The sequence below is a fragment of the Ammospiza caudacuta genome, chromosome 3 (assembly GCF_027887145.1).
Source record: "Ammospiza caudacuta isolate bAmmCau1 chromosome 3, bAmmCau1.pri, whole genome shotgun sequence".
Taxonomy (NCBI): Eukaryota; Metazoa; Chordata; class Aves; order Passeriformes; family Passerellidae; genus Ammospiza; species Ammospiza caudacuta.
The window spans coordinates 92,411,900-92,426,689 of NC_080595.1; the positions used below are offsets into that span (position 1 = coordinate 92,411,900).

The 14,790-nt window shown below is 38.4% G+C and overlaps 1 protein-coding gene across 5 annotated transcripts in view; it reads right to left on the reverse strand.

The window, feature by feature from the left end:
• Nucleotides 1–14,790, reverse strand: part of DST (dystonin) — a 289,185-nt gene that overhangs the window by 100,230 nt on the left and 174,165 nt on the right. For 4 of the 5 annotated variants that reach the window (XM_058802809.1, XM_058802808.1, XM_058802807.1 and 1 more), the window contains 4 exons: nucleotides 14,615–14,749; nucleotides 12,051–12,139; nucleotides 11,314–11,446; nucleotides 901–1,053 (listed from right to left, as the gene is read on the reverse strand). In XM_058802809.1, coding sequence (XP_058658792.1) covers nucleotides 901–1,053; nucleotides 11,314–11,446; nucleotides 12,051–12,139; nucleotides 14,615–14,749 — 510 coding nt within the window. Of the gene's footprint in view, nucleotides 1–900; nucleotides 1,054–2,383; nucleotides 2,618–3,634; nucleotides 3,782–3,964; nucleotides 4,181–4,344; nucleotides 4,492–4,692; nucleotides 10,246–11,313; nucleotides 11,447–12,050; nucleotides 12,140–14,614; nucleotides 14,750–14,790 lie in introns of all 5 variants that reach the window. The other variant, XM_058802805.1, reaches the window with a different exon arrangement.

The window sequence follows — 14,790 nt, forward strand, 5'->3', positions numbered from 1 at the left end:
CACAAACAGCTGATGGGAAAAAAAAGAAGCTGTATCAGTTCTTGACTCCCCAGGAGTATCCCATTTAGGCCATAAATCCTTAAGACAGGTAAGAGATTAAAAACTACCCCAGGGGTGTCTGACTGACTATAAGAACAATTTTGACAAACTAGATACATTACTTCAAAGATAAATAAAGCAAGGCAAGATGAGTAAGGAAATTTCTCCTTTTACAGAGAGTTGGAGCTCTACAGCATAGTAAACTAGTATTAGGAGGAGGAAGAAGAAGAATACAAAACCCTTCCTTTAACTATCACAAACTCAATTTCTATCAGGACAGAGATGACTGGATACAGCTGAAGAGCAAGGAAAGCAAGCCCGTTCAAAGGGGTTTGCTACATGAGGACACCAAAGAGATTGCAAGAAACATTAATATGAACCAGAATCTAAAACAAAGCAAGAGTGAAGCAATGGAAAGCCTCAGGCAAGAGAAAACATTGCAGAAAAATTAAATTTTTCAAAGTGCTGTGAACAGGAATAAACACTTCCTGATGCTCACAAAATTATTTTAGCATAATAAACATGTGTGATTTTATCACATTCAACAGGAACAATCTTAAGCTAATATATTAACAAAATTCACACCTGCTTCAAGAGTGCTTCTTGAAATGTGTAGCACATACTCCCTATGCTAGTGTCTCCTCATTTGGAAGTTTCTCTTCTCCCACTGGCACACACTGGGGTGTATTCACAAGCAGCAGTTTAAATGCATGCCACTAAGCCTTTACTTTGGGTAGATCAAACAAATCTGTTTTATTCTCCTCTCACATGACATGCCTTGTTACTCAACAAAAGAGTCGAGTCACTCTCCTCTGCACTCAGCCCTCTTTAACCTCTCTGTTAGACTAGAACTGTGCCTACCTCCTGTTTGGTCTGGTATTGTTCCAGCTCAGCCTTGCTGTCTCCAATGCCAAGGGACTGTCGCTGCCCAATGAGTCGATTTTCAGTCTGTGTAAGCAAGTCACAGATCTCCTGCAGCTTCTCCTTGCACTCCTGCTGCCGCTCAGCCACATCCTATATTAGAGCCAAGTACAATTGAACAATAAGACAAAAAATCCTCACTTCAGGAACCAACACTCTAATAGGTATTAGAAATCTTTGAACATCAATTTTGCAAAGCAATTATTTTTAAAGTATGCTGTAAACATGATAGCAGTGGTATAAAGAGCAAGATGAACATACAGAAGTTATGGATAAACTTCAAATATGTTTTAAGTAAAAGAGACCATGTTTGATGGAATTGCCCAATAGAAGTCTGGCCATGCACATATGTGAAGGATGAAATCTCCAAACAGCAGGAGTGAAAATCCAGTCTCTTAACCACTTGAAACCTGTGATAAACACTATTAATTCTGAAAAAAAGGACATCAAAACAGAGGTTAGTTGTGAATGTGAGTTAGCTCTTTTTGGTATGCATAACATGTTACCTGAATAGAAACTGTGAACTTTTTAAGCAGTAGAGAAGAACAAAACATGCAAGCTCATTATTGTTACAAAGTCCTAGAAAACTTATCTGTGCCTTTCCTGTACTCAATTTTATGCTTCTTTCACAAAATATAGTAGAAAGAAATGTTCTTGGAATGGCAAAAAAATACAAAGTCTTCAGAATATTAAAGCATTTTTATTTATACATAAACCAGGGGCTGAGGTGGTGATTCTGAGTCCTAGCAGTGCTTCTATGAGAGAAGAGGAGGTGCTGTTCACCTGCAGCATCTTATCAGCCTCTTTTGACTCTACAAAGGCTGCTTACACTTGCTGAAGAAGTAACTGGCCCAACTTGACTCACAGGTTTCCCAGTGCCCACACCTAGAACTGCAAGGACCTTGGCTGATTCACTCATATATTTGTCCCTCCAACCCATCTCAGTCAAAACAATCCATGCTACATGGATTTTAACAAATCTCATTCTTGGACTAGAAAATCTAGAGAAAAGATCACATGAGCAGATGACCTGGAAAATTCAAGAGAAAGAAAATGTTCAGCGAGACCAAAGTGTTATGGAATGGTGCAGTAGCAAATTCAGTGATCAATATAGCTCAGATCAATTACTGATAGAGCTGCTGAAGAAACAACACTTGTGAGAAACCTCAAGTAAATTTCTCTCATTGCTAGAAAGAGCAGACCTGTATCTGTTCTCAATTTAATATGCTGTTTCTGTGAGTATAACAAAGAAAGACAAAAATGATAATGCACCAAATTTCATCAATATCATTTTTGTAGAGCTACAAATGTATCTGTAGTAAAAAGGGAAAAGATAGAAATACACTCAATATTGCATGCTGGTATAAAAATTCCTCATCCATAGACAGAAACATTCAGCACACATTTACACAGAAAGGCAAACCTTCTGATCACCCAGCTCTTGCACTGCCTGTAACTGAGCCTCTAAACTTTCCACTTGAGAAGTTACTGCTTCCTGTGCTTCCTGAAAAGATTTCTGGGTGGTATTTAAGAGCCTCAGTAGCTGTTTGCTCTGATTAGGAGAAAGATCTTCAGCATGTTCAGAAATGAAGAACTGAACATCAAAAGCAGTGGACTCCAGTTGCATTTTTTTACAGCTGAGCTCTGCAGCACTGTTCTGTAAATGAAGTGAAGGGAATTACTAGCAAGAAAAATTGGGAACAAATAAACCACAACTATGCCTACCATCTCTTCTTAGCCCTTATCCCAAAATGCTTTTGGTATACAATTTAGCCATGGAAAATCAAAACTCAGAATCATACTGCCACATTCAGGTATGACGTTAGAACTTGCACATGGTTTGCCTCAGGACAGCTTGGGTCCAATGAATAAAATACGCGATCTTGTACATCTCTATTTCTTTGGCCTCTCATAGATTTTTGAAAACTGACTGACCTTCAACTCTAAAAGATTTATGGCAGGTTAGATGTAACATTTCTAGGTGACATCTGGTCTGAAGATCCAGAAATTTTAAAACATATACTTGAAATCATTCCTATTCTTAACTCCACAGCAGGAATGTCAGCATTTCTAGCAATGTGGCAAATTCTATCAACAGCTACACACTGTGGAGCCCCTATGACCATACCATTTCTCTGAAACTCCATTTAAGCACATTAAAACAACTAAAATAATTTTTATTGTTAATACATATAGAAGTATATTAACTTTACTAAACATTTTATCTGCTTTGTTTGCCGTTAGTCATTTTATGGAGTGTGTAATGAAGAAACCTTTTTATCTTTTCCCATCTTGTGTTCTCACATAGAATTGATTTGGAAGGCAATCAAACTTCAGTTAAATTCTGAACCCAATGCATAAAAATTCAATTTTAATCACTGAAATACTTGTATTATATATTAGATATCTAAAAGGCTCAGATTTATTGCAACAAATGTAAGTAGAACCAATAGCATTCTCAGTAATCCTAACTCTATGAAACTTTATTTGCAAGTGAAAAAGCAAATCAACAAGATTTTATTACTGGATTATCTAATTGTTGTCTTCTTAAGTAATTACTTCTAGTCCTCTCTTTAGGCCATAGAGATTATTGAGAAGGAATAAAAAACCTAGCTAATAATTAATAATAAGGACCAATATTGAAACATCAACACCTGCCATAAAGAGAACTTACTTTAAGTATCTGTAAACTTTTCTTCATCTCTTCTATATCATTAGTATTCACTGTGAAGTCGTTCATGATTTTATTTTTCTCTGTGATCCAGTCTGAAAATCTCTGCAGTTGGTTAAAAAGTTGCTGGTGTAATCCTGCAAGCTTAGACTAGAAAGGGAATTTGTATATTTATTTATGCTTCTGTAGTATACTCACATTTTCTACCATATTAAATTGAATAATAAATGTATCTTTATACTAGGATAAAATAAAGAAAATCCAAATTCCTTTATTTTAGCCCAATTGCCTTGAAGAAAATCAAGGTAAAAACACACACTGCTAAAAACATACCATTTCCAAGTCAACAGCGCAGACTATTTGTTTTGCTCGTTTTGAAGATCTATCACAGACCTCTAAAAATGTTTCCTGCAAAGAGTCATAGCTTATCTTTAGCTCTTTAAGCTTCTCTTCTGGAATATCCCTTTTACAAGACTTTAAGAATTCTTCTGCCAGCTTCATGTCCTTTTTTAAGATAACTGCAAAGGTAGCCAGTCCTGAGTCAAATGACTACAAAGAGAATACAACAAAAACGCTTTAAGTTACTAGGAAAAATGTTTAAATCTGAATTGCTTTAACTGCATTTTGAATCTCCCTTTTTACACCTAACGGCTATATTTAGCACTCATCACTGAAGTACAAAAAGTACAAAGCATAAAGGACACTTTACTTACCTCTAGCTGTTCCAGTTCAGCTTTTAGTATTTCCAGGCTGTTACTAATAGTCTGCTGTTTATCTAGGTGGTTTTTCATATCTTGAAGCACTGCCAAATGTTCTTGCATTTTCTCTGTTAACTTTAAACATTGCTGTAGTCCATCAAACTGAAAATGAGTTTTAAAAATAAGATTTTCCAAACTGACTTGAAAATAAGCAATAAAATTCTTTGGATTTATTATGATTTATTTTACATTTATAATCTAATTTTTCAACCATTTTTCCAGTTAAATTGTTCTCTCCACCACTTGGAAAGATCCATGCAATTCCACTAACACAGGACACTGAGCACATATTCTTTTACTTACCATGCTAGTGGGGGTGTCTCCCATGACTGCTTCTTCTGTTTTCAAAGCAGGCTCAGTAAAGCCTTTGGACAGGCTTTCTGTCTTCCCATGCTCCTGACCACTTTTCCAAGCAGTGGTTCTGTGATCTGCCAATGTTTTCTCTTCATCGATTTCTGATCCAAGCTCTGATTGTTCTGTTGAGGAGAGAGAATAAAGCCCATCTCCTTTGCCTTTACCCTCATGCTCTGTGGCAGTACCAGCAACCTGTGAGCTCCTAAGCAAACCATTTATCAGCTCCTCTAACTTGCTTGTACTTTCATCTCCAAGCGAGATTTGAAAAATTTCCAGAAGTTCATTGGTAGCAAGCTTGGGAACAGGAGCTTTCATGTCTATTTCATTCTTCCTTTCATCTGAATCAGCTGTCTTTTGCTTGCAGGATTCATGCTTCAGAATATCATGAAGAAGATCAGGACTTCTGCAATCAGGCCAAAGCAGTGAAGGAGCATCACTGTCCTTGGGCTCTGCACACAGCGTGGTGACCATTAATGCAGTTCTAACAGCATTGCTTATTTGCTTCAGATTTGACCCACTAGACATTTCACTCTCAAGCTGAGTGCTTCTAACCATTTTAAGTAAATTTTGCATTAAAGTTCTGGTATCAGAGTAACTTAGGGGTTCACATTCCTGCTTAAAGTAAACCTGTCCCATTTTCAATTTCTTTTGTAATATACTCTGTAAGTCTTCCATTGGTGTGTCAGACACATCTGCTGATTGCAAAATACCCTCCTTTACTTGAAAGTCTTCGCAGGGTCCCATTTCTTTTTGCAACGACTCCATGGACATTTGTTTTTTGAAACCATTTCCAAGGGAGGAAGTGTCACTGACCATGACATTTTCTCCCTTTGTGCTTTTCAGCATCTCATGCTTGTTCTGGGCACCATAATTCAACTTAGTCCCCATGCTACTCAGAATTGCAGAAGAAACACCACTGGTATGGATATGACTCCCAGTAGGTTGCGCTTCACATCCATCCCTTAACTCTTTGGTATCCTCAATAGTTCCTAAAGAATCTGGTTTTGTGGAGGTAATTTCACTATCACTGCTGCTTTTGTTTTCTGGAATGTCTTTCAGAACGTTGTTGTCAGTATTTTGACAGTTAAGCCTCCCTGTTCCTTTAGTTATGCTAATCTCCTTTGGTGTTGCTGTATTAGATGTGGGAAAAGAGTAAGTGTTACATTCACTTGAACGCATTTCTTCCATATTTAGCAGGAAATCCTTTTCATTTCGTATACTTTTTTCCCCTCTTTCCATGTTCTCAAAACAGAATTCAATTTCACTGAGTTCTGAAAAATGGCCACCTTCTTTTATGCATGCTGTATGTTGTTTTAGAGGAGAAATGTTACCACTTCTATTAAATTCATCTGATCTTGCCCCTTGAATGTCAAGAAAACTTTGATCAACATTTACTTTTTCTTTACCTGCAGCAGGAGTTTCTCTAGCAGCTTTAATTACTGTTGCATCAAATATTTCCCCAAGGTTGTCCATCTGAATGGGACTATTACTTAGTTCCATGACTTCACATTCCTCCATAATATTTACCCTATTTTCATTTTCTGTAAGAATTTCAAAACCTCTTTCTATTTGACCATGCTTCCAACTGGTAACTGGATGTGTTGGGTCTCTAAGTGAACTCTTATCACTCACATAAGGGGTATCTGTAAGGAATTTATTGTCCATTTGGGATGAGCTTTCCTTTAGCTGTTCCATATAATTTAATACTTTTTCCTCTGCAAGCAGTGCCTCTCTCTGTCTTTGTCCATGATTTGAATCTAACATTGGCATGGTATTATTGTCTTTATTCATGCTATCAGTAATGCATTCTGAGAGAAGAAAATTTGTCCGGGTACTTTGATCATCATCAGCTTGCTGTAGGCAGGCTGTCACACTGATGTCAGATTTCACAGTACCATCAAGAAGCTGAGAACCTGGAACCCTAAACTGTGTTTCATTATTCTCCTCACTCTTTGTGGACATCCATTTAGTGCCAAAGGTATTTTCAGACTGGATAGGCTCAGCAGAATCTTTTGGCATGTGTTCACTTTTGACACAAGTCCCATATTCATCTTCTGTTTCCAGCTGTCTGGCTTCTTCACTGGTACATGGAAGACCAACACATCTTTCTTCAGAAATATTTGACATTGATTCACATATTACTGGGGATAGTTTTCCATTTTCATGGTTAGACTGGAATTGCAAACTATACCCTGTCGTGTGGCCTAAAGAATAGCAGTAGTCATCAATATTCTGATTGTTTTCATTGCTCCTTTCTACATCTTCTACAGACATTAACAGCTGGTCTCCTGCACTTACACATTGATTATGTGAATCAAAAATATCCATTTCATCTTCACTGTCAGAATTAGTGTCAGAGTCATCATAACTATCATAATCCTCCTCATAATCTTCCCCCTCCTGTGTACCTTCAGATTCCTCCTCACACAGGTCACCTTCTGCTTTCATTTCAACTTCCTCATTCCTGTCTTGTACATCTGCTTCATACATTTTCTGTAAATAGGTCATGCCTCCTTCCTTTGTTCCTTCACTCTCAACAGTAACTGGCAAATCTAGCTCCTTCGCTCCAAAACTCCCTGTTCTTCCCCTTCCCTCAAGGATTTTCTCCATAGTTTTGGCATTTGCAGAAGCTACAGTTATGCTCTCAGGTTGCCCTTTCACATTCACATGAACATTCTCTCCAGCATTAGCTGCAAGTTCTTGAAAAGAGCTGGTCTCTTCTTTCATGGTTATTCGACCACCTCTCTCCTCCAGAAAACCTAATGGAACTGATCTTCCAGCCAATTCTGGCTCTGGTGTATCATCATCCCCCACCTGCAAGGTGTCAAACCCCTCATCACCTTGAGAAGTGTCAGAGGAATCATCATCATCATCATCAATTTGTGGAGTATCATAGACATCACTGTCATCATCATCACCCTGAGGTGTTTCATAGGCATCATCACCATCCTCTTCAGAGGCCACCTCACCACATCCTTGCTGCAAGCAGCTACTCTCAAGCTGTGGGATGCCATCCCCCTCCTCTGTTGAGGAGTCAGAGCTACTGTCACACGGCAGTAACCTGTGGAATATAAGATCACTTTCTTCTTCTGTCAGCCTTTGTGCTGTGCTGTTACTGTGGCCCAGAGGTGGTCCATCATGTGTGACAGCATCACCACCCCATGAAAGCCTATGGTGCATGTCTATGCTGTCCTCTAGACACAGTTTATTCTGAAAATCAGCACAATCCTCCAGGGATGGCCTTCCATGGATATAAAGACAGTCCTGTAGAGATGGACCTGCGTACTCCTGGAGAAGTTGTGCACCATATCTGTTGTCTTCAAACTTTGGTGTGACACAACATTGACTAACCAATTCTTCTGGAAGTCTATATTCAGTGTCTGCAGTGATGGATAAATCAAGATTACTCTGAAAATTATCTTTCTTGCTGTTATCCAGTACCATTCTGCTACTGTCAGCTTGAAATGTGGGAGGCCCATAGTCCGTGCACCTTTCCAGTTCCCTCCATGTTTCCTTATCTGACAAATCATTCATGCTCAAGGAATTTTGTAATGTTTTATCATTCATGTTTTCATTATCCAGAATGTCTCCCACACAAATCTCTTCTTTTGCTGTTTGTGATAAAAATCTTGTATTCGAGTAATCTGGAAGATATCCTTCAATGTTTCCTGAATTTGTCTGCTGATTGTTATGCTTACAGAGTTCTGTCCACTCAGAAACCTCCAAAAAACCTCTGAGATCATTTCTCATCATGGAATTTTGAGTGCTGCTTACTACATTTCTGAGTTCTGCAGGGGTAGTTAACTGCATCTCCTGTGTATATTCTGATTGCTCAGTACCAAGAATATTGCAAACATCTGGCCTGCACACATGGGGATATGTAATTCCCCATTCCTGTGAAGATATGTAATTCCCAGAATCATCACATTGATTACATTTCCTGTTATTACCAGAGTTCTCAGCACCTGAAAGATCACCCTGAACACTGTTTGCTGACTTTAGGTGAATTCCTTTTGAACTTACATATTTGTTACTAAACTCTATTTCTGATACACCAGCATTGTACCCAGCACTATCGCCTTCCATCAACATATTGATGATTTCTTCCAGTTGTCCATCATATAACAAAAGTCTCTGTCCAGTGTTTGCATCCATGTAACTATTTACCATCAGGTAAGACATGAATAGTTTCTTAGCTTCATCTACATTATGACATACAGGGTCTTCTGTGCCAGAAACTTCATGTTCCCCCTCAGAGCCATGAAATATAGATGGCAGAAATTCATAAGTTGATAACCACTTTGCAGCATTTTTACAAAGGGACTTTATTTCTTCTACATTGGGCATTTTATCTGGTAAAGTCACATTGGTCAAAATGGATACAGTATTACTGTCTATAATCCCTGATTCTGCAGCCTTGTCAAGACTGATTATTTCACAAGTTTCTGGAATGTAAAGTGCAGCTATTTTCTTTCTATCATTCAGTATTTTGAATGCCAGCTCATTTGTAACCATATCTTGGTGCAAAGAAGTTGATACAGGGAATATTTCACCAGTGTGAGGCCAAATTAGTCCCACAAAGCCTCTCTGAGCTTCTAATACCAGCAGAGCACTGGTAGCTGATATTAAGTTGCATTGCACAGCTTCATCAACAGTCAAGCGTTGTCCTGAATTTTGACAAAGGATTCCACCAGTCTGAACCTGGCGTGAGAGGATCCCACAAGCCGTGTCCTGGTCTATCATCCCTTGTCTCATGGCCTCTTCCACAGTCATTCGTTTCCCTGAGTCGGGGTCAATGATACCTCCAGACATTAAGTGAGCACCCAGCAGCCTGAACATTGTTTCCCTGTCAATGAGCCCTTCATGGGCTGCCCTCAAAATAGTCACCTTCCTTCCACATTTCAGCACAATTCTCCCTTTTTCTTGTGGTTTCACAGGCAGGAGTCTTAACCCTGTTGCTTCATGTACTATGCTTCTATGAACCATCTGTTCAAGGGAAATTTTCTCAGCACAGTTGGGATCTATGAGATCTTTACATGTATCTTGTCTTTCTAGGAGTTTGGAATATAAGGTTGGAGAAATGAGATTTCTCTGGAAAGCATTCTGCAAAGACAGCTTTTCTCCAGTAGATGGCAAAATCAAATAACCACTTGAAAGCTGATTCTCAAGAATTTTAACAGCCAGATGTTCTGAAATCAGACCTTGTTCTAAAGCTGAAACAACTGGAATATTTGCTAATGATGATTGTGACATAAGCTTCTTTGCGTTACTTAATTCTTGCAGCTGCAACAGAATCTGCTCATCAATTAAGGCATGGGCTTTAGCTTCTTCCAAACCATAACACACTCCTAATTCTGGAGAAATTATTCCAGAAAGAATCAGCTGATTTTCAAGCAATCTAATTCCAGTGTCATAGTCAAGAAAACCTCTTAAAACAGACTGAAAGACTGAAAGGACTTCTCCAGTTGTTTGGTCAATGACACCAGCAATGACTTTATTCACCTAAAAGGGAATATAAAAGAAAAATTATCATCCTTTTTGGATTGTATGTTTAAAATATTATTTTGATTTTGAATGCATGATAAGCATAAAAACATGTACTTACCAGGCCTGGGGGAATGTTGTGAATGTTAGCAGCTCAAATGCACAAGTGATCTATGTCAGTCATTCAACAGCACACGATGTGATAAAAGATTTAAAACCAACATGCATCTGTGAATTGAAAACCTAGGCTTTGCATACATAAATAGGGTTAGTGAAAGACAATAGAAGAAATGATTGCAGAGAGGGCAAATAGAACATATACCTGAAAGGCACATTTTCATGCTATAAATGTCTGTGAAAGGTTAGAATATTTGGAAACAGTATGTGATTCAACACAACCATGCTATTCATGTTTACAGCATACAGCATTTCTGTATATACAATCAACAATATGGAATCAGATATTCCAGCACCAAATATTGCATTTAGTTCACATGGAAAGCATGAAGTCAGTTTGTCAACATTACCTGAACTCATTACACAGACTCTGCCTCTGTATGTATATGAGAATACTCTTAAATAGTCCATATTTAAGACTAATACTCATTAACAAATATATTCATGGTGTCTCAGAGAAAATTGTATTATGTCCTCCCATTTTCATACCCAGAAAAAAATTAGGAAAACCTGAAAGTAGATCACTTCTAGGATATTTCTGAGTGATATATGGGAGAGATGAACATGTTATTTTACAGTGTCATTTTTGCAGCAGAAATGCACACTTATCTAGCAGTCAAAGAATGGCTTTTAAGAGAAGAGTTAAGAGATGAATGATTTGCTTATCTTTCTTCATGCAAGGCACACATTATTAAGACTTTTCAGAAGAAGTTTGATGAATAGAATGCTCATGTGCACAGGTAAGGTCACATATATTTCATAGCAAATACACAAAACCTTCAGTCAATTAAATATCTAGTCCTTCCACACACTGTTAATTGCAGCTTCTTCTTTTGCTGATCATGTGTCGTTTGAAAACCATGCAAGAAATCTCAAGAGGAACTGAAATCTAAGTTTGAATCTTGTTACCTTTTCTTCCATCTTTTCATCACCCAGATGTGCTTCCTGCAGCTGCTTCAAAGCTTCATTGGATAACAAGCTGTAGCTTTCCTGGAGGGATCTAACTTGCTTTTCCATTTCATGTCTCTCTTCATCTGTCATTCTATCATGGAAAAAGAAAAAATGGAATGAGGAGATCTCTGGGTAATTTTTAACTTGTTGGGAGTGATCTGCCTACCTTTACTTAAAAATGGGGAACAGAAATTAGTACAAGTAGTCTGGAAAAAATACAGCCTAATTACAAAGATGCTCAAGAAAGCTACAGTCTCATTGCAGTTATTCAGGAAAAGAAGCATTTAACTTTTGCATGGGGCTCTGTCTACTGGTTACCAGTCAAGACAGGTAACTATCAAGGAGTCTTGAGATATCTCAGCAATTTAGTAACTTAAATCTGTTTTCAGACACAAATGAAAAAATCTTCTGCTAGATAGTTCAAGTACTCATTCACTACAAATTTGTTAATTATTTTGACTTCAAATTAAATGTTAAATATCTAATATTTTTAAGATGACCAGAGGTATACAAACAAAGTCAAATTCTTGAAATCAACAAAATTGCATCAAGCTTCATCAAATGAGAAGATAAAAAACTCCCAAACTGTACACGACACGCAATTAGATCTAAAAGGATGTGATTTCTTTTTAAGCAAACAGTATGTATTTATTCAATTAATTTTACATTATTTGAAAAAATAAAAAATGGCATACTTGTCACTGTGCTTAGCTAAAAATGACTGAGTTGTCTGCAGAGCTTCAGCTATTTGTTCTTTCTTGGTTGACATTTCATGAAGGGAAATCTGAAAAATAAATAACCTGTGTTCAAAACTCAATAATGTATATAAATAAACAAAACAAACAAATGAACCCTTATTTGTATCTGGGACTAATCTCAATAATGAAAGAGCTTGATTTTTAAAAAAACACTGGCAATCAGTAGAGCAATATTATTTATCGGAATTGCATCATTTACATATTAGTCAGTCATTGTGATATATCTTTTGATTAAGCAAGCTCTTTTTAGAAAACTAGTGGGCAAAACAAATAGAATATTTCAAAATGTTATTTGATAGAAAATTAACCAATCATTTAAAATCACTTATTGTAATTGGCACACTTAATAGTAGCTTTATAGAGGTTGTGTACAATAGTCATGTTCAAGAAGTTGCTCACCAAAATAAGAGATAACAAATTTTTGAAAAAATATAGCAGAAGACCACAAGCCTTCATGAAATTCAAAAACAGAGACAAATGCAATATGAGATACCTGGGAAAAAATGAATTATTAATTAATATTCTCCACACTATCAGTTCTGTGCCCTCCCCAATAAAGGACTTGTTCTGGTAGAGGAACTTGTGGGAATTTAATCTCCTATCTTTCCTGAGAATCTCCCTGCAGTCTCTTCAAAGAAAAGCACTCATAAAGGCAAATTATGAAAAGGGAGTTTTACAAGCTGGAGATGTTTTCAACATAGGTGCTAGGTCTTGAGCAAGGTGCTTGAGCCCTTCATTCACCTTGGTATGGACAAAACCAGTCTCTCCTTGTCTGCATTTACCAAAGGGCCCAAAAAGTCTCCATTTGCAATCACAACCAGCAAGCCACAATCTCATCACCTGTACTGCTTGCACAGGAACCAAGAGAACCACTGGATGCACTATGCAAGAAGATGAGGTGAGCAGGCTGAAGTAGTAGATGGGGGTCACAAAATCCATTTTACTCAGGGAACCAGTGTCACTGTGGCTGCTGTGTGCACCCTGTCACTACTGGCAGCAGCTTTTCTTCCCAGTGAAGAAGAAAAGCTGCTGCCAGTAGCAGTCTTCTTTGGCTACACTCCACAGCAACCCCAGTTCTCTAAGTGAAATGTATTTCAGCTGACATTCGCTATGAAATCACCAGTTTCTTTGCGTTTCTACACAATTTATCAAGGTATCATTGCTATTCAGTGGAGACACAAACATAGGCACCTCTGAAAGGTGCAGCCACCTTGCCAGGCCATTTCACAAGGGAAGCAAAGACCCTCAGCAAACACCCATCTCCCAGAGGAAGCCAAGACAGCCAACCCACAGGTTACTCACTGGAGGCTCGGGCTGGACAGAGGGAGATGGGAATGGCAACCACAGTTGCTGTGGTAAGCTAAGATGTCCTTACTAAGGAGTTGAGAGCTAGCCCAGTACTGATAAATGTTTGCAGTGTAGTCATTAACAAGGGCAGCGTTGAATGCTTTTGCAAATTATGATTTTAGCTACTAGCAATTTACCAATTAATATGTTCAAATCAGTGCAAGCTCACTTCCTCCTGTAGATATAAGGACAAACTCAGAGCTAGCACTGGTCCTCTCTGAACAAGCTACATGCTGGAACAGTGCTCATCAGGACTGCCAACCTTCCCAACAGCAAACTGGACTTATGCACATGCTGGTCCAGCGGCTCTGGCACCAGAAAGCATCACCAAAATAAAACCATAGGAACAGGATGCCAAGAGGGCTAAAATCATGTTTGCATGATGACACATCCAGCAGTGTACTGAGCGATGTGGACAAGACACTGCTCTGTCCCTCTGCTGCTCAGTGTGCAGGTAAGCCTTCACCTACTGAAACCTTTCTAGGTGTAACTAAGCTATTTCATGGGGCAAGCCCAGCAGAGAAGGTCCTAGAAATGACATGAAACTTCACAGATGGAAATTTATGGTCTGAGTTAGAACTGCACCCAGTGACAATATCGTGTTAAATACAAAGGCATCAAGTTGGGCCACTCCAATAGCATCTGGACTAGTGTGATAACAGAGAGGCCTCAGTCAACATCTGCTGTGCTTCCTAGGACAGCAGTTTTGACTGTCTCTTAAGAAGACCCCTCAGATTAACTTTTCAAACACAAATAAATACAAACTTGGCCCTCAAGCCCCTCCTACCAACTTTCTCCTTCCTGGTGCCCAAAATGCCATCCTGACAGGATGCACTCTCCCTCTACAAAGGCTGACATACGGTATGCAGGGTCCAGTTTCTCTAAACTGATATTTTGCAGTGTCAGAATGTGTCATACACGAGGTCTGGAAAAAGCAGTGGGAGTTTCTTCCTGAGTAACATGCTTGTGTCCCTAAACATTGATGTTTATTTACCCAACTCTCTACTCACAACCAAATGTGAAATCATGTCCTGAGTGAAATGTGGATGGTGATTTGTAGGGGGAAAAATGTATTTATGGATTTTTTTTGGCCTTTTAATCCATGCAAAAACCCAAAAAGAGGAAGTGGTGCTTTATTCAGAAGATATGTGTACCTGCTGCTTAGGTAAATCTGTCTTTTCAGCCTTTTCTCCTTCTTCTTTGCTGAGTGTCTTGCTGAGGTTTGACACCCATTTCAGTAAATCCCCAACTTTCTCAACATGTTCCTTCTTTTCCTCTTCCATTGATTTCTGATGAGTGCCATGAATTGTAAAGAAACATGTAAATGTAA